Source organism: Engystomops pustulosus, chromosome 1, assembly GCF_040894005.1.
Source record: "Engystomops pustulosus chromosome 1, aEngPut4.maternal, whole genome shotgun sequence".
Lineage (NCBI taxonomy): Eukaryota > Metazoa > Chordata > Amphibia > Anura > Leptodactylidae > Engystomops > Engystomops pustulosus.
The window spans coordinates 226,985,458-227,007,763 of NC_092411.1; the positions used below are offsets into that span (position 1 = coordinate 226,985,458).

General features: G+C 40.7%; 1 protein-coding gene across 4 annotated transcripts in view; it reads right to left on the minus strand.

Moving 5' to 3' along the window:
- Positions 1 to 5,385: 5,385 nt before the first annotated feature.
- The window catches only part of PALLD (palladin, cytoskeletal associated protein), a 230,528-nt gene continuing 213,607 nt past the window's right edge, over positions 5,386 to 22,306 (minus strand). For all 4 annotated transcript variants that reach the window (XM_072120073.1, XM_072120063.1, XM_072120082.1 and 1 more), the window contains 7 exons: positions 18,449 to 18,598; positions 15,468 to 15,562; positions 13,817 to 13,949; positions 10,747 to 10,954; positions 9,233 to 9,398; positions 7,132 to 7,265; positions 5,386 to 6,252 (listed from right to left, as the gene is read on the minus strand). In XM_072120073.1, the coding sequence (XP_071976174.1) occupies positions 6,089 to 6,252; positions 7,132 to 7,265; positions 9,233 to 9,398; positions 10,747 to 10,954; positions 13,817 to 13,949; positions 15,468 to 15,562; positions 18,449 to 18,598 (1,050 nt within the window). In that variant the 3' untranslated portion in view covers positions 5,386 to 6,088. The remainder of the gene's footprint in view (positions 6,253 to 7,131; positions 7,266 to 9,232; positions 9,399 to 10,746; positions 10,955 to 13,816; positions 13,950 to 15,467; positions 15,563 to 18,448; positions 18,599 to 22,306) is intronic.

Sequence of the window (22,306 nt, forward strand, 5' to 3'; positions counted from 1 at the left end):
GGTGGGCCGGGCTCACTGAGTCACTGTCACAGCTTGGAGACAGTAAACTGACTGTCGGACATTGCTGGTGGGGTCCGGGGTGCCTATATATAATCCAGCCCAGTTACCCCTCCACCATCTTTTGGTTCTATAGAAAGCATTTTGTGGTCTTCTGCTAGATGTGTGAGACTACCAGCTGGTGACGCATGTGTCATCACTGCAGCGAACCTGTCTGCTGATATCTGATCTTCGTACATGGTGATCTCGGGCTTGTGTGCAGCTGCTTGATCTTGGAAACCTAATCCATGCATGATGTAGAGCTAGGAAGTATTCTAACCAAGGATAGATCATTTTTATTCTCTGTGATGTAGCATTCACGTTCCTAAAACCACAGCTCATAAGCTTCTGCTCTTAGCCAGTCCTACTTACAGTAGTAGAAGTTACAATGACCATGGAAGCTTTAGCAGTTACAATGACAATGATCTTTATATTGCACTGGGGAACAAATTAAATCAATTTGGTGGTGCCCAGAGTTTTCCACCTGATTTTATGTAATTGTGAGCTGCTGATTCTGAAAATAGCATCCATTTCTCTGAAGCAACTCTAGTTTATGAGATGTACAAGCAATCAGTCCCTTGTTCTTATGACTATGGCTCTTATGGTTATTATGGCTGATTACAGCATCCAGAACACTTCGTTTCAGGAAATAACAGAAATGAGAATGGAAAATCTTTAGTCTACAAAATATAACATTAATTTACATGAAGTTCTTTAGTTCAATATTGAGTGACCAAGTCTGAGAAGCAATATGATATTTATTAATTAGTTTACATTAATTTCCTACATTTCTTTTGTATAATGTTGCGCAATGATTAGTTTGAGCAGCAAATACCTTTAAAGGTGGATGTGCCAGATCTCCAAAAGTAGAGCTGAAACGGGTGTTATTTTCAGAATCCGGACTCCAAACATACATAAACACAGTTCCAACTTTAAGGCACTAAGAGGAATGTTCCCCAGTGTTATACAGAGATGCAGTACTTGAAGCCAACACCAGGATGGATTAAAAAAAAAAGAGTATCCCCCAATATGCTACTTACATTGTGGACTCCTGTCTACTCAGCAGAAACTTCTGTGACCTAGACAAAATCCCTGGAGGCTCATTTGCATAATTTTAAAAGACGTTTTTCTCAAAAACTTTAGAAGCAAAAATAAGATTGGATCCTGTTTTAGGAGGTACATGCCAGCATGTAAGTGTGACTGGTTTAGTAGCACTTCACCCATGTGAATACCTTTAAAAACTGCTTACAGTGAACTTGTCAGCAGAAATTGACCTAATAAACCACTACCAGTATGTTGTCAAGCCGCTGAACACCTTCCAGAACATGTTTCTTTCATGACCCATTATGATGGATCATCCACAAATCTACTTTGAAGTGAGATGTAAACTGGTTGTAAAAAGTCATGGAGGCGGAGATTTTAGCACTGAAGTCAAGTTCTCTCTTCCTCAGAAAGCCTCTTCACTGTAACTGATGGTCCTGCATCCAGAGAAATCACTAACCAGATCTCCTAAAGTCCGATGCATGATGTCAATCACAGAGGAGGAGGCGTTCAGACCTCCCCACCTTGACTTGAGTGTTAAATTCTCAACCTCCTTGACTTTATACAACCATTTTACATCTCACTTCAATGTTGATTTTCTGGATGATGCCACCACACAGAACCATGAAAGAAACAAAAACTAGAAGGTGTTACACTATTTGACAATATACTGGTAGTGGTTTATTAGGTTCCCTTTAAAGACACCTGTGGTGCCCAGCCACGGAATGGAGGTGCTCATGTGTGCCACCGTACCATCGCTGGTAAAAGATTAGAGCATGTGCTCATTTCCTATAAGTATGGCCAGCCGTAAGTAAAGCCGGTCCCGGACCGGGCGTAGCACAAGTTCATGTGCATGTAGCCAAAGGCTACATTGCACACAAACGTTGGCAGACTGACAAATTGGGGCTTATTTCCTAAGGGTCGCAGATCGCATTTTGTCAGCCTTTGCACCTTTTTCGGGACTTGCACAGCTTTGACAGGTATTTAACAGGTGTTTGCGCTGGTATTGTGTCGCACGTGATCGTTTTTTGGCACAGCTGCACTGGCTTCCATGCAGCTCAAATTAGGGGATGTGCCGTCAGACAATCCGACTGATTCGGACTGAGCGCAGGATTTAACTTTCATATTGTGTCCCAAGACAATGCAGTTACGTGCTCCAAGAAGATGGTGAACTCTTCGGATCGGGTAAGTAAATGTGCCCTATTAATTTCAACGGGCCCATAGACATGACTGGTTTTTCACTGATCTGTGTAAAGGCTGTAGAAAACTCATAGCTGGTCCTATTCCTGCAGTGTTTTCAGCTTTGTTCTCCCACAGATGTCTGTGGGAACTCCGATGTGGGTGGAGCCTCTCCATACTATAGCTACACTGGCTGTTAGGCCGTGGTCACACGTACCGCTAGACGTCCGTTCATAACGAGACGCTAGCGCACAGGGGGAGGTACTCGGCCCGAACGCACATGTGTTTCCAGAGAAACGCATGCGATCGGCTTATCAATCGCATGCGTTTCCCTATTAACGCATGTGTGGTCAGGCCGAGGACCGCCCCCTGTGCGCTAGCGTCGCGTTATGAACGGACGCCTAGCGGATCGTGTGACCGCGGCCTTACACTTTGCAGGCTGTGACTCTGCTTCCTGCTGTGAACTTGGTGGTAGTGAACGCACAGTGGAGGGGGGAAGTGCTCCTTCTGAGATTAACAGCATTTCCAGCTACAGCACGGGGGGGGGGCTTTGGAGACACCCCCAGAGCCCTTCTGGTTTATAAGCATAATTTTAAAAGTGATTTTAGAAGGAAGGAAGCCATGGATAAAAAACATGAGAACACTATCACAGTCACAGTGCCTGTATCTATGTGTGAGAGCTCCTGGTTTATCATGCTTGATTTTGATGGTAGATTTCTTTTAAGCCTCAAGAATGCATTTAGTTTCATTCACTTGCTGTACAGTATATAACTAATAGGGAAAGGGGCCCTATATGTCATACAGTTACATTTGGGACTGTATTTAGAATTCATTTGGGAGACATGGAATGTAATATAATTTTTTTGGGGGGAGAGGCACTTATTATAATTTCGTGGACATATAGCCCTTATTCATTATTATTGTGCTGAGCAATTTTAGATTTGGGGGGGCACTTTACAACTTTATAAACTACCTTAAAATTTTCCCTCCTGCTTATAATGATAGGCTAGTTAGCGCAGTACACTGTCCATGCATCCATTCCGGGAAGAATGCATTTACTCTCCAATACCTTGTGTAATGTTCACATATAAAGCGCAGGCTTATGAGCAGCTATTGTGAATGGAAAACTGTCTTACTGCCTTGCAAGAATAGCTCCCAATGTTGATAACTAAAATACCACATTAGGAAAATGTCTGTGCACAGGATAATAATAGTAACGGGAGCTATTGGCGGGTGTGATGTGCACCTGACACCCTCAATCACATGTGAATCCAAGGGAATCTGAGCAAACAATAACCCCTGCAGAAGGACAAGTTTTGAAGAAACAATCTTTATTTGAATCCTTGCATAGCAATTATCATAAAAACCTTACCCCACAAAAGTACATTTGTTCTTGTTATTTAACAGACGTAGCTAAACTTCCAATTGTCTTAGCTCATAACATGGCCCATACACACCGATGGAGGCATTGTCTATAAATACAGATAAATGGTGGCGGCATAATAACACAAGTGATTCCTACAAGTCATACGCACAAAGGTGCCTGGCAGGTGATAAGAAAGCAATGTAGCCCATGTAGAACACACTGTGCCATTCCATTAGTATGTGCTGTCATACCAGGGGGATGAGGCATGTTGTCCCCATTTCCCTGCTGGTGGCTTGCAGAATAACACAGTGTGATCACAAAATATTGTTGAAGGCACTTTAGGAGATAAGGGCATATCATGTATGGTGTATATCAAGTAAGGCCTAATATAACAGCACCGAAACCATACTGTGCTATCATACTATACTAGAGGAAGGAAGGAAACAAAATAAAACTACAGACCTGTATAAAAAAGCCACTAACGCCCATACAGCAATACATATGGTAAGTTATATATGTGTGTAGAAAAGATACATATGTAGTACAGCTAAGATAAAACAGATAAATAATGATATATGTGCTTCATACGTGGTACACAGTGCTGTTTTCTTGCTTTCCCCTTAGCCAAGTACTCTTGTACCATTAATAGGTTTTCTGGTGAACAGAAGGCGATTTTACAACATATAACATCCACAAACCCCCCACGGTTCTTGGAAGTCTTGTGTCACTCTGGTGCTGACATTATCAAGGATCTCATTGATTTCCTTGGGAATAATTCACACAGTGATGTCAAGAAATGCTTAGTCGTGTCTTTTCTTCATAGTAACATATCCCTCAGTCTCCCTGAATTGCTATGTCCTTTCATTTCTATTGAGGCAGTCATAAGAGAAATATAAGAGAAAGCATGCTGGCATGGAATCGGGCATTAGTCATGTTTTATTTAAATATGCCTGGAAATCAGTGAGGCAGATATGCGGAGCATGTCCTTTACTTGGCACAATAGGCCACAAACAGAAAATAAAAGGGCAGGCATTCAACAAGTGTTACGTCATAGAATCTGGCAGTGCTGTACCCATACCGAGAGGTAGCTAACCAACAGAATATTTTATGTGCTGCTTGTTTAATCTCTGTTAAAGAACTGTAAACTTGTAGGGCAAGTCCTCCTGGCACAATCCTGCAGCTTTGACATTGGGTAAATACATGGAAGGTCATCCACTTAACAAGAAAGGCACTTCATGTCTTCCCGAGCTCGTGGCAGTGCAGGGTAGTGCTTGATGCCACTATACACTTATGTCTTCCAGATATACTAAGTCTACTTTTGGGCAACTACAGTGGAATCCCTGAAATGTTCTGGCCGCAAACCAGCCTTCACAGTATGAGGAAATATAGCACTCTCATCTATACATAGACTCATACATCCCTCTCCTGTTCTATCAGACGGTCCACCCAGATAGACTTGGCTTCCATTCTTCTGATATCCACACATTTTTAGGTTGAGGGACACCCCAGGTCTGTGCACATTAAACAGCATTCCCTGGGTGATAAAACACTTGAACTTGTCACTTTCACCTTCATTAATCATCTACTACATACCTTTCACATGTTCTCTGTGCTTACACTGAATTTCGGACATACTCTATATAGTACACATGAAGACAACAAGTCATTGACCACACTGATGACCTTGTAATGTGAAGGTCGCCTCACTCCAGGACAACCCTATGATTTATGCACACCATTCTTTTTGAGTGCATTGTGTTTACATAGTAGATTACATACCTCATGGTTTGGTGTGTGAAAATGTAGTGGGCCACCCTGACAGCATGACATGAACAATGAGCTAGGCCTTGTATTAGTGAACCCCAGTCATACAGTGAACTGCAAATGTTCTTAGTGACGAGACTAAGGGTGTGCAAACAAAGAAGCATCAAAAGAGCGTGACGCATTGTATGTTCTGCTCCAAGTCCATAGCAAGTCCACATTCATCTCCGCCAGATCGTCCCGATGTCCAATGTTAGTCGTCATAGTTACAATGGTACACATAGAAGCAAGCTATATTTGTACACTCTTGAAGCACTATAGCATTTCACCTTGACAGCTTTTCGCAGTTGACAAACATACTGTGGGTGTTTGTGGCACTCCAACATAAAACATTGCACACTATTGTCCTACACCACCGTCTTCTCAGACATAAGGCACAAACAAGCAGAATAAACAGGAGATCCTTTCATAGAGCAGTGGAGTGAGTGATTCTTATGTGTATGAATACATAAGGTTTGTCATCCCTGCCATCCTATGCTCAAGACTGCTTACATATAAAGTTAATATGCAGTTTAACATGTCTTTATCAGGTTAGCTGAAGGCGTGTCTGACTTGTTACATGATGTGAGACTGCTGCCAGGTGACAGCTGTAGCTCCCAATGGCTTCCTTTGGCGGCCGCTACAGAAAGTTCCCACATGTCCCATCTACAGGTCATCGCTCTCCACCAGTGCCGGCTGCAGGTGCACAGGGTTCGCTTCCGGCATAAAAGCAGCCTTGATATCCAGCCCTTGGTCACAAAGTGCTGCGTATCGACTAGCAGATGGACGTACCTTCCTTGTTTTGGGGGTGTTGGATTGTTGCCACTGAGCTGTGGAGACAATTTGAGCTGGTGAGTCAAGCTATACATACAGCAATTGCAGAATTGTGATCATCTTGGTGCTCACCCCCAGAGGCGTAACCTCCTATGGGGAAGAGGCACCCTAGGGCATGTAGTGCAGTTTCAGCACTCTTCTAGCTTGTATAATGTGTTCCTTATTTGTATCCATTACTGTAGTGAAGTTGCATGATGCCATGTACCAATTGTTGACGTAATGAGAGGCGTTTCTTAATTTTGTCGCAGGGTGGTGCTGGATCCGTGTTATATTTTTTAGAGGGATATAAGTTTGTGTAGCAAGGGATTAATGAATTGGCTTAATTGGTTTAGAACTCCCTAGACTTGCTTTTAGCTGCTTTCTTTTAGCGCCACAAATTGTGTCAAAAAACACGGCAGAATAAGTCAAGAGTGTCGGAAAACACCAATATTGTGGCGCTGACACTTCGTAAATTAAGGCACGAGATAAAAAAACCAGCAGTTTTCCGTTTGAAAGGCCATAATAAATGACCCCCAGTGTCTACAATTGGGCTTCGTGCACAGAAACATAGAATTTCTCCATGTGCTTACCATTTATTCAATGGATAGCACGTGGACAAATGCTTTTCTTTGGGCTCACACATGGCTGTAGTTTTGATGGCTTCCTGTATGAGCTAACTGCCCAAACCGGAAATTATTGAGCAGGTTCTATTCTTGACCCTCATTTTAGGGGTACAATTTTTAGTGTCATCTGTGAGTGACCACCGGTGACATAGACTGCAAAAAGCAGACCATGGACCAAGCAGACCATTTGCAGCCTGCGAAGAAGGAGGATATTTTATTGTTGTAAATGTCATTAGTCATTAGTTGTTCAGAAGCTTAGACAAGAAAACTTACTGTGTACATCAAGCCTTGCAGTACAAGATACAATGCCAGCCTCATTCTTTGCTGAAACAGTGTACCATCCGGCATCTTCTTTAGTGGCACCTTGAATTAGTAGGCAGAGGTAACCATAGTTATCTTGATGCATGCTGGAAAAAGAAGGAAATCTTGTTATTCTTAATACTCATGATGTCACTAGAACCAAGTTGCAGGTAGGTAGCCAGTATGACAATAATATGAGTCAAATATGTACCGTAGCATTGCAAAATATTACCAGAGATTATCAGAGAAAATCATTTGCGAGCCTGTTCTCTGGGATTTCTGGTGGATCATTATAATAACACATTGCCATGTACAAAACATGGCTTACAAGGTTTATATCCTGGGCACTTGAGTACGGTAACTACCGCTACAGCTGCAACGGGGTCCAATGGAGGGGCCCAGACAGGTGAATTTACGTAAACTGTGTTTTGGATTACATAAATGTTTTAACAAATCTACTGAACACTGTAAATTTACATACTATAATATTTTACTGATAATTAAAGTGAACCTGTCACATTATAAAAGTTTTCCCAGTATAAAATACCTTATTAACGGGATATGCAATAGATATGCAATAGATATCTGACTCCGTCTGTACGTTCCAATATACTTTCTGTATCAATTCCTCGCTGTTTACTAGATCTCTGCTTGCTGTCATTATATCAATAAGAGTAATGAGAGCTGTGTGTTATAACAAGCCTTGCATCTGTGTGGCATCACAGGAAAAATCTGGCTGGCTTTATCTGTCTGTATTGGGACTTTTCTAGGCTTTTCTGCTGGTTAGATGTATCTCACTGATTTTCCTCATTGATACATGTGCCATTTGGTTTTCAGTGAAATGGCGACTTTTAAAAACAAAAGTCACAAAAAGTCTCCAAAATTCACAATCAGCTCTGAGCTAATTTCTATGTATGGTCAGGGGCAGTGTTAGATTTGACTAAATTCGGGACTTTTTAAAAGAAAGTCATAACTTTCATATCTGGATTTTGGTGATTCTGGTGAGAAAACTAGACAGTGCCGAATTTTGAAAGGAGAGGTTTTAGGCACAAAAAAAGTAATAAATGAGCATAAACACCATGAAAAGTCTCAAAAATGTAAGAAAAAGGCAAGCCAAAAGTTTGATACATGTTCCCCAATGAATCTAGAAAACCATAGGGAACTGATATAGAAAGTATATTGTAAAATTTTATAACTTTTTTTGGAACAAACAATAACAATTATTTGAACTCATTTAAGCATGCAGCCCAATCAGGGGATGCCATATTACAGAGCAGTGTTTTGCACATTCCTCTATAATTTTATAGAAAAGAACATAAGAAATTCTTATGGAAATTCATGCGTGACCAACTGTTCACTCACTGCAGCTTCACTATAATTAAGATAGATGAGATCCCAGAATCAGATATTTATTGCAAATGCAGTAGATAGTTATTTTATATGGGGGGGAGGGGGGGGCAGACTTTTTTAAAGTGAAACTCTGGGCACATGTTAATAGTAAATTCTTTCAAAGTGCTGTGTATACTGTAAAGCAAATTACATGCATGATGTTACCGGGTTGTACAAAAGTTGCAAAAATTATTTTCTCATCTCTGACATCACTCATGAATCTGCCTTTCCCAAATGCGAACATAGTTCTCCATTTTATCTGCTTCCTCCAGCTCGAAAGGGATGAACCATAGAACGGGTCTTAATATTAACTATATCAGGTGCAGAGTACACGCAGGGAAGGTTGGAAGAGTAGAAAGGGCATAGAAGGGGCAACTGCTCCTATACCAGTCTATAATATTCTGAGGAACAGGTCAAAATAATGAACAACCCCAGTATAATTCCTTAGTTTCACATTAATTGTCACAGCCTAATTTATTCATTTTTGAGTTATGCCTAAGGTTTGGGAAAGATTTGAAACTCTACAATATGAGTTGACAATCTCTCATTGTCTGATCAAAACGCCTCTACATCTCTTACTATGTCCTAAAAAAGAATGAGATGAAAGTTGAAGTGGACCAAACGACAACTGAAAGGTCGATGCCATGTGAAAATGACATTTATGTTTTACAGTAAAGGTAACAACCTGACTCGGTCTGTGTTGTACGTCAGGGAATCATTTTCTTTCTTCCAGAATATCTGTGGTGGGGGAATTGCAGAGACCCTGCACTCTAGTCTTACTGGATATCCTTCAGCGACGCCTGTGTTTTGAAGTTTTTCTATGAACACTGGTGGTTTGTGGGCATCTCTTGCTGTTAAAGGCAAAAAACATTGTTATTGTCACATTACAGATGCATAATGTACCGATTTACAAATTTTGAGTTTTGGATTTATTCAAAAACCCTCTAAAATGCTTTGTTCTGAATGACACAAATGTTCATCTACAAATTGCAAACTATTTTTGGCTGAAAAAAACACACAATACAATACAGATAATGACTTGAATAGACTGTGACATAATTGTTTGTTTTCATCAATAATAGACATTATAACAATACCTATATATACCATCTGTTTTACTTGTGAATAAGCTGAATGGAAGATACATAGCCTGTCAATCCCTAAAAGACACATCCACTATCTAATATGTAAAGCTGAGTACATTTATGTGTGTGTGTTTATCTGCTAAATCTGCACCTTCGTGTATACAATCACCAAATAAAGCGCAGCTGCTCTCTGTGACTCAGGGAATGTCATAGACTCGGTTTTGAACTGCAATTACAAAATGCAGGCTTCTATACGTATGCGGCTTATATTCGTTCTGTAGAATTGCTGATAGCCCGTATCGTTTAACAACTTGGTAGTCACATATTTATTCAGTTTCCAAATATAATAAACAGAGCAAGTGGCTGATATAATACAAACTATCTAGGAGGAAAAGGGTTAATTCATCTCTTGGTGGATTTTACACATTGAAAATGCAAAACCTTATTAAAAAAAACATTCTAAACAAATGGACAGTCTGCCAAGGACTACTACAAACAGATGACAAGGCTGCGTGCAATACTTTCCAGCTTATTTATGGAGATTACTTAGCCAAAAAAGGTCTTGAGGTGCAGTCCTGCACGAGGAGTGCACTACAGAGCGTCCGGCTGCATTTTGAATGTTACTACGTGCCATAAACCAAATGTACTAAAATAGCTGTGAATTCTAAAGTGTGTGCCAAAAAAACTAAAGGGGAGTCCCCGATCTCCTTATATTGGCCTGGAAGATATAAAACAGTCCTGCTCCAGGCCTTTGTCACTATGGTTACAATGTGAACACATGGATACTGAGCCTAATGGAAACCTGCCTTTCACACGAGGACTGTACCCCCAGGATAGCTGGGGGGGTGGGGGGGTTGATTTCTGAATAAAATGTGAACAAGTCTTTTTTTTAAACATATTTTAACAGTTGACATAGTAGAAAACATCTACGAGTGATTTGTACTTATTAAATTTACATAAATCTGATAAATAGTTTTGGTGAAACTGATGGCTTAGCTGCATGATGTTTTATATCTGGTGCCAAAACTCTGTACCAGTAGGAGATTTACTGGCTGTTACATCATTAAAATACCATCAGAGACCACTTCTGTTACTGACAGGGTCCAGTACTTACCAGCAACTATGAGCTCCAAGCTGAATGAGTTCTGGCCAGCACGATTCGAGGCCACACAAGTGTATATCCCGGCATCTCTAGTGGTCACTGGCTCAATGATCAGGGAGTGCACGCCGTTTTCACGCACTAACATTTTGTGAGAGTTGTCTGGACGGACAGGCCTTCCATTCAGTTGCCAGCTGAGGTCAGGAGTAGGGAGTCCACTCACCTGTGGTTTTTTTTTTTAATAAAAAAAAATATATAACATTCCTGAATAAATGCTGGTCTATGCACAGTTTATGTATACAATGTAAAATTATTAGACCATAGATAGTAAATGTAGATTGTCTGCTCAGTATATGTTGCATCCAACTGCATAGTAGGCTAAGCTTTTTCATTCTAACTCCTCCTGGAAAACAGCCTATGGGGAACGGATGCCACTGTACGACATCTGCCCCCAACCTCTGAAACGCGTACGATGTAGGTGTTCCCTAGTGATGTAACTTTCATGTATGGAGATCACTCGGAGGCACCCTGAACAACGCTCCTGAATTGGAGAAAGTAGCTGATTGTATAAGTATACAGCTGGATATACTGCTGGACTCTGTTGTAAAGACAAGGAAAGGGGGGATTCTAACTTTTTAATGTAATTTCTTTGTACTGGGAATCACTAGTCAATTCATGTCCAACTTATGGTGTCGTGTTTGCGCTTTGTTAGGACCGTGATAAACCTGTGTCAGTTTTATTCCTTATTAATAATGTAAATGATATCTAACACAAGAAAGTTAAGTTGGATAAATGATCTTGATTTTGAATACAGCATTCAATAAATTGTAATTGAATGTCAGGCAATGATATTACCACTGGCTCCACAGGGTATATTGCTGCAGGCCTCGTATACATGCACTATAAATATACAGCAATATGGTTTATTTTTATAGTTACTCTGTAACTCTCAGGACAGACAAGTATCATAAACATCTCACACAACATGAGATGTCATTGGCTGAGTGAAGCATATAAGGGTCAACATCAGATTGTTGCCATGTGTTAAAGAATTAGCCACAGACCTGTCATTCATCAAGCAGTCCAATCACCAGATGTACATCAAGTGCATCAGCACATGCCTGGTTGAGATATAGGGAGACACAATTCAAGAACTGCTACTCTTTCACCTTAATAGTACAAAGAATTGACATGGGGCTGACTATTTATAAAGGGAACCTGTTAGGTTGTTTTTCTACATGACAGGCCATACAGCTATATACGTCCTTTTATATGCCCTGTAAAGAAAGGCCGTTTAGAAACGTTATGACAGTGGCCATATTCTATATCTATATCTCCTGTACCCTGGCACCCAGAAGCACATTCTAGATGTCATTAAAAAGCACTATCAGGGTTGTGTATGGATGCTTCACAGAACCAGAGATATTCACTCTTGTTCGAAACCTACCACCACGGATCTATCTATTACAGTAGATTGGGTGATAGGTGAATCTATTATACATGAGGACGCTCGGTGACGTCGCCGGCTCTCCAGCACTTCAGAATCTGGCGCACGCATGGGCGTGCGCATGGTGCGCCATGCCCTAGTGCGGTGCACCGAGATAAATGTTAATGTAACTTATAAATCGGTGAAAAAGCGGTTTATTCTACTAATGAAAATATGCTCCGGCACCAGCTCACCCTGAGCAGGTGCCACGTATATGTGTCTTAGAACTACCACTTTTAAGTGGTAGGTTTCCTTTAAGAATCTTGTGGGAATCTCAATGGGAATAGCTCTTTGTTTTATATATGAAATAAAACCTATCTTAAAAATATTTTGCTAACAATATTGTCAAATGAACCATATTTTTGGACATCCAAAGAAGTGAATCCAAAGGAACAAATAAAAAATCCTTCTTGATTTTAAAAAAATCATAAAAGAGTCCAATACAGCAGAGAACTGAGCCATATCCACTTTATATGATTCTATATGTTGCAGTGGCATCTTCCAGCTCTCTGGATTTAGTGTGTATTATGTGTGTGTTGGGGCTGCATAGACAATTAGTTCAGTTTTTCAGATGCAGTTTCCAATGTCCATACCAGGAGTGGAGTGAAAAGAGTTGAGGAGTAGCACCTCTCAATGACACATTCTCACCCATTGAGATCCTACTTTTGGCTTTGAAAACAACATGTCAAAACTGAACGTTTGAATGCACCCTTACTGTCTCAGATAAAAGTACATGCTAACCGAAGATGATATTTAGCTCAGGAAAAACTATACGGATTAAAGCTACTTCAAGTGACTAAAGGCAACACCAGCTAATTTGTCTTTCAGTGCAGTCTAGATCTATTACCTGATCGGTGGCTTTGACTATCATAAGCTTTTCTCAAGTTTCCTTTCCCATGGGAAGGTTTCGAGAGGCAGGAAGAGATGTGGAACAATTCTTTCTTTGAAGCATTACCTCACTACACATGTGCCAATAATCTCTAAATTGCATTCCCCTGATGCTTAACTTTCTAAAGTCCTCCTACGTAGTATGAACTGCTTTAAACCTTTTCATGATATTATTTGCAATTGGTACGGCTTTAGCTTGCAGACAAGCAATGGTCACCTATTGTGCACGATACAGTTGTGTAAACAAATGATGTCACTTTGTTTCTGACAGAACAGAGATACCATGAATATACTGTAATATATGTCCTGCTAAATTTCCCCCAAGTAAAAGAAATGTTAATTTAGTTGTTAAAGGGGTTGGTTGGTGGGATAAAAGATTCAAATAGGTCAAAATAGATTAAAAACTTAAAAGAATAAACACTGTTGTGGTCTGGTGCCAGGTAAGTATTGTACCAACGGGAGTAGTAATGGTGAACGGTAAGATGAACATTGCTGTTTGCATGTTTTTTGAGCGATTTATCCAATATCATTTTCTGTAAGTGTCCGTATTTATAGCTGAATGTTCTTGAGATGTTATAGTAGTAGACACAGTGGAACCTAAATGTTTTAGAGCATCCAGTTTTAACTACTTGATGATGTTTTCATATATCCTTTTCGAAAACCCCAGAATTTACTGACTGTAGGCGACGTGAGCTTTTACTGACTCATTACCTTGCAATCCATCCGACAAAGTTTCCCTTCTTGAACAATGAGATCCCCAGGAGCTTGCAAGAAATGAGGACGGAAGAATCTCTCCTGGATAGGTTCGTTTTCATCACCGCTATCTCTTGACCGAGACCGGGGTCTGGAAAGAGAGGAACATAGTATTGTTTCTGTCCACAGAAATGTGGGTTGACAAAACAAGTAACTAGACAGTGATGCCATCAACCAACAATGCTGGATTACCATAGCATACACGCAAATATGCCATAAAGTCTTGTGGAAAGATGCCAAATAAGTAACTGGTTATACATACCACGTGCTGTGTAAACACATCTCTGTGTAAAGTTTTCATATTGAATAATATGAATGTTGTCATTTCTGCAGATACATTCTTCCAATCACTTAAAGGACATCTACCACCAGGATGAAGGATTGTAAACCAAGCACACTGACATACTGGTGTGTGCCCCCTCTGGCAGGATCTGCTCTGCTTTTAGCTCCTTATGCCCTTGTTTTTAAGAAAAAAAGGCTATAAAAACTTTGCATATGAGCCTGAGAGACCCCAGGCTCTAGAGCCTGGAGCCCCTCAGACTCATTTGCATAATTTACATAAAAGGTCTTGAAAAAAAAAAACAGGGCATAAAAAGCTAAAAGAGCAGATCCTTCCAGACGGGGCACAGTATGTCAGTGTGCTTGGTTTACAATCCTGGTGGAAGATGTCCTTTAATCACAAAAAGTTGAGATATCAACCATACTTTTTCATATTACAAGCCAATACACACATAAGTTTTCTTCATAATTTTTCCATGTTGTTTTTTTTTTTTGGTTTCTCAACGATGCCTGGTCAAGTATAAAAATTACCTGTCACCATTCCCATCCCAAACTCCTTGCAACAGTTAATGTGCTCTCCACAGGAAGAAAGAGTAACCCCTGAGACCTACGTCTCTCACCTAGCCAACCTAGTATATTGTGCTCCACTGACAAGTGGAAACAACCCTGAAACAGATACAGGTTGGGTAGTCATGTTATAGTGTGACACTGGCTGAAGTGTAGCTACCTCCATTGGATGGTACTACAGAGATCACCCAACAAGCTAAAACAGTTTATGCACCTTCTAAGGCACCCTTCACGTGAAAAGAGTTCCCAAAAGTGCAAAACCAATTTAATGTCCTGTAAAAAAAATCCTACAAAAATGACATTAACCAGTGTGTAAAAACACACTCCATTGACAACAGGGATGGTAACAATTTGTCAATTTGTTCTAGCAATGGAGCTGCAAATAAAGAGTTTTTCTAAAAGATGCCCCAGAATTTTTCCTTAAATACCAATGGCACCCTGTTCGCAGGATACAGTAAAAGTGTCTGATCAGTGGAGTACTGTAGTCAGTGTTTTAGACCAATCTACACTTACAAGGTAGACAGATATGAGCGATGCGTAAGTCATGTCCTGATATCACTGCTCACATATCTCCTACCAGGGCAACTTCCCGACCCCCTAAATTCTAGATGTGCCTGTAAATACAACCAAGGATTGGAGAGGTCCTATGTTCTAGAGTGCTGGAGAGTATCAAGCCTAATCCTAGCCTAATCAAGCCTAATCTTTACCACATACTAAGTCCCAACTATTTTAAAAACCTTAATAGAGTAATAAACCAATATACCTTCTAACATGGGGCTGTGATGTGGACGTGCGGGTGCTTCTTCCTCTCTGGTTCACAGCTTGTACCATCAGCCTCCCAGTGCAACTTACTCTTCCCTGTTAAGCAGAAAAAAATACATACAATATATATAAAACAATATCTAATGAGGAAAACACATCACTGCTATCAGTAGCATCTATTGACCTTATAGAACAGGGGTCAGGAACCTTTTTGGCTGAGAGAGCCATAAGAGCAACATATTTTAAAATATAATTCTGCGAGAGCCGTACAATATGTTTTTACAGTAAATAGCCAGCTAGCCCCCAGTATATAGCTAGCCAGCTTCCCAGTATATAGCCAGCTACCCCCACCAGTATATGGCCAGCCAGCCCCCCCCAGTATACAGCCAGCCTAGTATACAACTTGCAGCCCCCTGTATATATTCAGCCATCCCCCAGTATACAGGCAGCCCCCCCCTGTATATAGCCTGACAGCTCCCCCAGTATACAACCAGCACCCGTATATAACCTGTCCCCAGTATACAGCCAGCCATTCCCCCCAGTATATAGCCAGCTCCAGCTCCCCCAGTATAAAGCCTGCAGCCCCCTATATATATCCAGCCAGCCCCCCCCAGGTATATAGCCAGCCCCCAAATATATAGCCAGCTCCCCAGTATACAGTCACTCAGCCCCCCTAGTATACAGCAAGCCCCTCCCCAGTATACAGAAAGCCTGACCCCCCTGTATATAGACAGCCAGCTCCCCCAGTATACAACCAGCCCCCTTGTAGATAGCCAGCCAGTCCCCCCAGTATATAGCCAGCTCACCCAGTATCCCCAGCCATCCCCCTGTATACAGCCATAAAGCCCCCCATTATATAGCCAGCCCCTCCTGTATACAGCCAGCCAGCCTCCCCTGTGTACAACCAACCCCCCCCCTGTATACAGCCTTCAGCCAGTCCTCCACCCCAGTACATACAAATAAAAAACCCACCTACTCCGCTACTTCATGCAGCCCGGTCAGCGGTGACAGCGCAGTGCGCGCCGGCGGTTCACAGACTATGACGTCAGCCCCGCGCCGGCGATTCACAGACTATGACATCAGCCACTTGCTGACGTCATAGTCTGTGCAACTCCGGTGTGCACGAAGCAGTCACCGTCAGCCGGACTGCATCAAGTAGCGGAGCTGTGGGGGAGCATACTATGTAGACAATAAATAGAGGTGTTGCAGCATATGTAGTATTTTTAGAATTGTTAGCGATTGTCTTAGTACGACAAACAAAGCTTTTAGTGAACAAAATGTCCTAGACTGACGCCTGTAGAACTCTTCCTTCTGTAAACAGCAGGTCACATCTGGGATAAACAGCAGAACATATACAGTCATTCTGTATAAACATTTAATACAGGGCTGACCATCTGACTATACTACTATCGAAACAACAAATGCTTATCTACGTGTGATATTAGAAGACAAAATACTTGGCGTTGTCAGATCTGCTAAATGATGGATACCACCAACATACAACCAATAGGTGGTTTCCGTTGTCTGGACAAAAAAAATTGTCCTGTATGTTGAGTTATGTCTAGTGTGATGAAATATGTGCCAGAGTCTCTAATTCAGATGCTGACATAGCCTAACCAAGGCAGAGATCTTATAAAAGGCAGACAGTACAGTCCTTTTATAGGACTGAAGCTCTAAAACAATAAAGTACATGGAAAAGATATAGTCAAACATCGCTAAGCCATACAACCACGCATTATACAATATGAACCCAAAAATAGAGAAAACTGTAATATAGGTCAACTCACACTGACCCTTCTTAAATCCTAAAAATAATAGTGGAAATGAAGCAGTAGACTTCCCACCCGACACCCAGGACCTGTAGCCTAGCAGCTTTTGAAACACAAAACAGATCTTAGGTTTGGATTGTTTGGTGCGGCAATGACAAGAGTTTATTTGCTTAGTATATAATCCTTTTTGTGTTGTTCTCTTGGCACAAGTATCACTATGGCCTAAGCAGACACAGATTTCACTTCAGCTGATCTGTAATAGTATATTCCCATCTCCGTCTCTGCAGTGTTATGTCACAGTCAGTGTCTAAAGTTTAAATAAATGTAACCCCCAGATTAGAGATTTACATTCAAGTTTTCTGGAGCTTGAAGCAGTAGGTTTGTTTTAGCTTGTGATGAGTTGCCAATGCCGTTAAATAGGCCTACTGTATAGTACTCTACTACTACTACTCTGTGTTCTACCACCTCTAAATGTTTATTTTTGAAACCAATCAGGACCGAACGCAGGTTCTACTCCGGCCATAATAATCATCAGGAGCAGAAGGAAAATAATACTCAGATGTTCTGTTAAATTTACCACCACCATTTGTCACTGTAAATTATCACAACTATACAACTATAACAACTACATGCGGTTCCCTTAAGGACACCCGACTTACATACAACCCCTAGATACAGACGGACCTCTCTGCCCACTGTGACCTCTGGTGAAGCTCTCTGGATGCTTTACTATGGTCCCAGACTACAATGATCAGCTCTAATGTGTCTGTAATAAAGTTTTATTGATAATCAATGGTCCAATTACAGCAAAAAACGTCATTTGTCACTGGGGCAAAAAAAATGTTTTTGTTTGGATCTACAATTATAAAATATACAGTTTTGACTTATATACAAATTCTACTTAAGAACAAATCTATGGAACCTTTCTTGTACATAACCCGGGGACTGCCTGTATAATAATATATTGTGCATTAATTATGTATAATTATTAGAACTCCTAAAATAAAAATACACTAAATAATGAAATATTGTATAAGCCTATACTAATTTTTGCGTATCAGAATGAACAGCCCCTCTAATAAGGATATACAGGAATGTAATAAACATTTTCAGCCACACCTTTTGGTGAAAGATATGCATTGCTGTGGTTGAATTGGCTTTTAGAAGAGGTGACTTCATGTCTGAATGTGAGATGTGGCTTAGGTAACAATACCTGTGGGTTGGCAGCCATGATGGTGTAGTTTCCGTCATCATCCAGGGCGGAGGCGGAGGTATGAAGGGAGCAGGTTCCATCGTGTTCTCTCTGGATCCTGTAGTGTTCACTTCGTTTTGAGATTTGTTTACCATCTTTAAACCAATATATCTGTCGATACAAAAAGAAAAACATAAATGGAAGCTTGTCCCTGCAGGGCAAAGGGAGTACATCAGTGCCAGGAAGCATATACAGACATAACAGCTGTAGGTCTAGGCAGCTGCTCATAGACTCCTTTCTAGTCCAACATATCAAACAAATGAGCAGGCGTGATCCAAAAAGCTATTTTAAACATAAAGAAAAATGGATTTAAGCACTGCCAAGAATGCTAATCTCTAAAAGGTTACAAGACATCCTCAATTTGTGGGCATATCATGCATTCCATCCAAATGGCTAAAGTGGCATGAAACCGGAGCGAGGAATCTACTGCTTCAAAGCGAAGAATGCCGAAACAGTGTGAAGGCTCCATCATGGCCGCTTATAAATACATACAGCACAGATAAGAGTCAATATTCAGACAGCCTTTGCTTTGGGATGGTGGAGGTCAGCCATTATAAAAAAAGGAACCTGCCATGTTGAAAAATACAGCCCAATCTGTGTATAGTATGTTACACAGATGGAGGAGATACGCACATTAGTCTATATATTTGCTCTAGTACCCATCTAAAGCTCTGTTTATTTTGAGCTTAGAAGTCCGGTGGGCAGTCCAATTAGTGATTGACAGCCATCTCTGTATGCACACTCATAGAGAAGGCTTTCAAGCACTGAGTATGGACCAGAATGAGCAGAGATCTAAGTGTATATGTAACAAGTTATACTAGGAAAAAGAACAATATATCCATATACTGGTCTATATCATGCTGCCCACACACTGCACTCCATCTATTATCTACATTATTGCTTCTCAGTGAGGGCTTGATGGGTTCAAAGGAGTCCTCAATACAATACTGTTGTGCAGGAGGCCATTTACCTCTATACATTTATTGGGGGAGATTTATCATTAGACAGGCTCCTTGGGGCAGTTCTATGGGGCATATTTATCAGGACCTCTTGCGATTATTTTCCCGAATCTGCCACCTTCATGCCGGACGGGAGTGGGCCGCGCGGGACGTTACTGTCCCCGTGCCTGCGCACTCGCTGCTGCCAGCGACTTTTCATACGTGAAAAGTCGCCGGCTGCGTTTTTTCTACGCCGTAGGATAAACGCTGCGCTGCTGGCAGCCCGGTACATCAAGAGGCAGAAGCCTCTTGATGTATCGGGTTGCGAATTTGCAGCGGCGGGGCGATCGAGCGCCAGCGTATGATAAATATCCCCCTATGTCTGTCTTTGGAGCTCCGCTGCTGTTCAGATTCATTAAAGTGACTTTGGCTCTTGAATATATGTTCTTTTCTTTCAAAAAGGCGCAAAATGCACCAAAAGTTGCAGCACATTCACTAGCAGGGGGTTGGAGTGACTATGCGACTATGAGACTTTTTTTAAAAAGGGGCAATTCATGAATCTGGCTTTGCATGGCTTTGCACTAGCAGTAGTTCTATCTTTACACCAGAAAAGTGAAGAAGAGGCAAGAATAGTCCTGTGCGACTTTGAGCAATGAAAAGTCGCAAAAACCCTCCATGCCACTTGTTTGCAACTTTTTTACACCAAAAAAGCCCAGCAAAAACAATGATAAATTTCCCCCATTATCCTTCAAATATTACATTCTATTTTATTTTTAATATGAAAACGTGAACAAAAATTTACAGAAAAAGTCTATTCTTGATGCTAAAAAGGGTAAGTAAGGTTGAAGTTTTGCTGTCGGGTCCCAGAGATTTCCATTCCGCTGGTCATGTACTACTACTGTTGCTTTGTAAAGACGATGAATCATGCATTTGGACATAGATGAAAGCAGAATAAATCCAGCATCTCCTGTACTTAGCTGTACCTTCCAAGCCCCTGGCTGTATGAGAACACCTCTTGCTTTTAGTACTAGCTACATAGAACATTTCAAGTTTTGCAACAGTAGGAAAACACTGTTTACATCAATAGTTTTTATGTAATTTAACCCCTCCAGGACCCATTTTTCAAATGTGCCCTGTGTCACTATAAGTGGTTATAGCTGTGGAACGCTTTAACATATCCAGGGGATTTTGAGATTGTTTTCTCGTGACACATTGTACTTCAAATTAGTTTAAAAATTTGGATATCTTTTATGTTTAGTTAACAAAAAACATAAATTCAAAAAATTCTTCATGTTGAAAGTTCTAAATTCTCTACTTTTGAAGCACCTAAGAGAACCCACATTAATAGAACGTTCTGGTGCAAGAAGATACTTCCCTGTCCTCCTACGGGAAGGGGTTAATGTTCCTTTCTATGTATTGTACAGCAGAATGGATTTCTCAATGTAGCAGACAGCATACAGCAATTATCCATAGGTATTATACAAAAGCTTGTCTGTATTACATGTTGACAGTATTGAGAACCATGTCTTTGGTGTCATATTAAAGATAAGAATCTCTTCTTTCAGATTGCATCCCGACAGAACCAGATATATAAGCATTTAAAGAAATAGGGAGGAACTTTATCTGGAGCTTGCATGTCCATCTTTGGCCCACATTTATGAAGCAGTCTGTAGTATTCTGGTGTAGATTGCACATATATACATGTAAATGTATCTCTGAAGTGTTTCTGCCAGTATTGTGTCGCAGCTGCACTGTGTCCACTGAGACACAATACTAACTAATAAATGTGGGCTTATGTATTTTACTGTCTCTGGCTCACGGCAACATAAAGCCATGTTTCTAGGTAGTATAGCACCGAAGATAGAAGTGATGCTCCCCTCCAGACTCTAAAAATGACTCATAGTGGAAATAAATGACTCGTCTCTGCCTCATGCCCAGTTGCTAACCTGGGCATGATAAGAACCTTTTCACATTCGGCCAACGTTTATGTAATAAAATGAATTACCAGCTCAAAGGTATGAAATAAATAACACATTTGCTAAAGATTACATTTAAAGGGAAGTCCTTCTAAAGACAAATCATATTTACACGTCCTATTAGGGCATATGGATGCTATGGATAGGGTCAACCCCTTTAAACATTTGGAATTACCGTATTTTTCACCAGATTATAAGGCGCACCATCAATAAATGCCTGCTGAAATGTCTAGGTTCATAAATAAGGCGCACCTGATTATAAGGATGAATGATCAGCAGGTGGCAGACTTGTGCACAATTCAAGGAAGCTGTTGTCTGCAAGTACGGTTCATATATAAGGCGCACCTGATTATAAGGATGAATGACCAGCAGGTGGCAGACCTGTGCACAGTTCAAGGCAGCTGTTGTCTGTAAGTATGGTTCATATATAAGGCACACTGGACTATAAGGCGCACCTTTGATTTCTGAGAAAATCAAAGGATTTTTTTTGCGCCTTATAGTCTGAAAAATACGGTATATATTTTATCTATTTACAATATGCCTGTGCTTTCATTTATATATAAAGATGCTAAATTCTTTTGTTTCTTCTCTTCACTTTGCGGTCAGATAAGCACAATGAGAGCTTGGCATCTTAGCTTCTACAATGCTTTAGTTACAAGAGCAGGATAGCTAATAGATATGAACAGAAAAGAAACTACTTTTAAACTCTAAAATGTCCGAAATAAGAAAAGCAAAGCATTCACAAAGTTTCTCAGCGTGTCATGGAGAGTAATCTGGGAGGCTGGGGATATGTATGTAGTCACATGAATTATATATGGGCTTTGTTTATGTGCTTAAAATAAACTTTCATTAGGCTTCTTTAGACATGTCCAAACCCTGCTAATAGTTTACTTCAGGAATGTCTA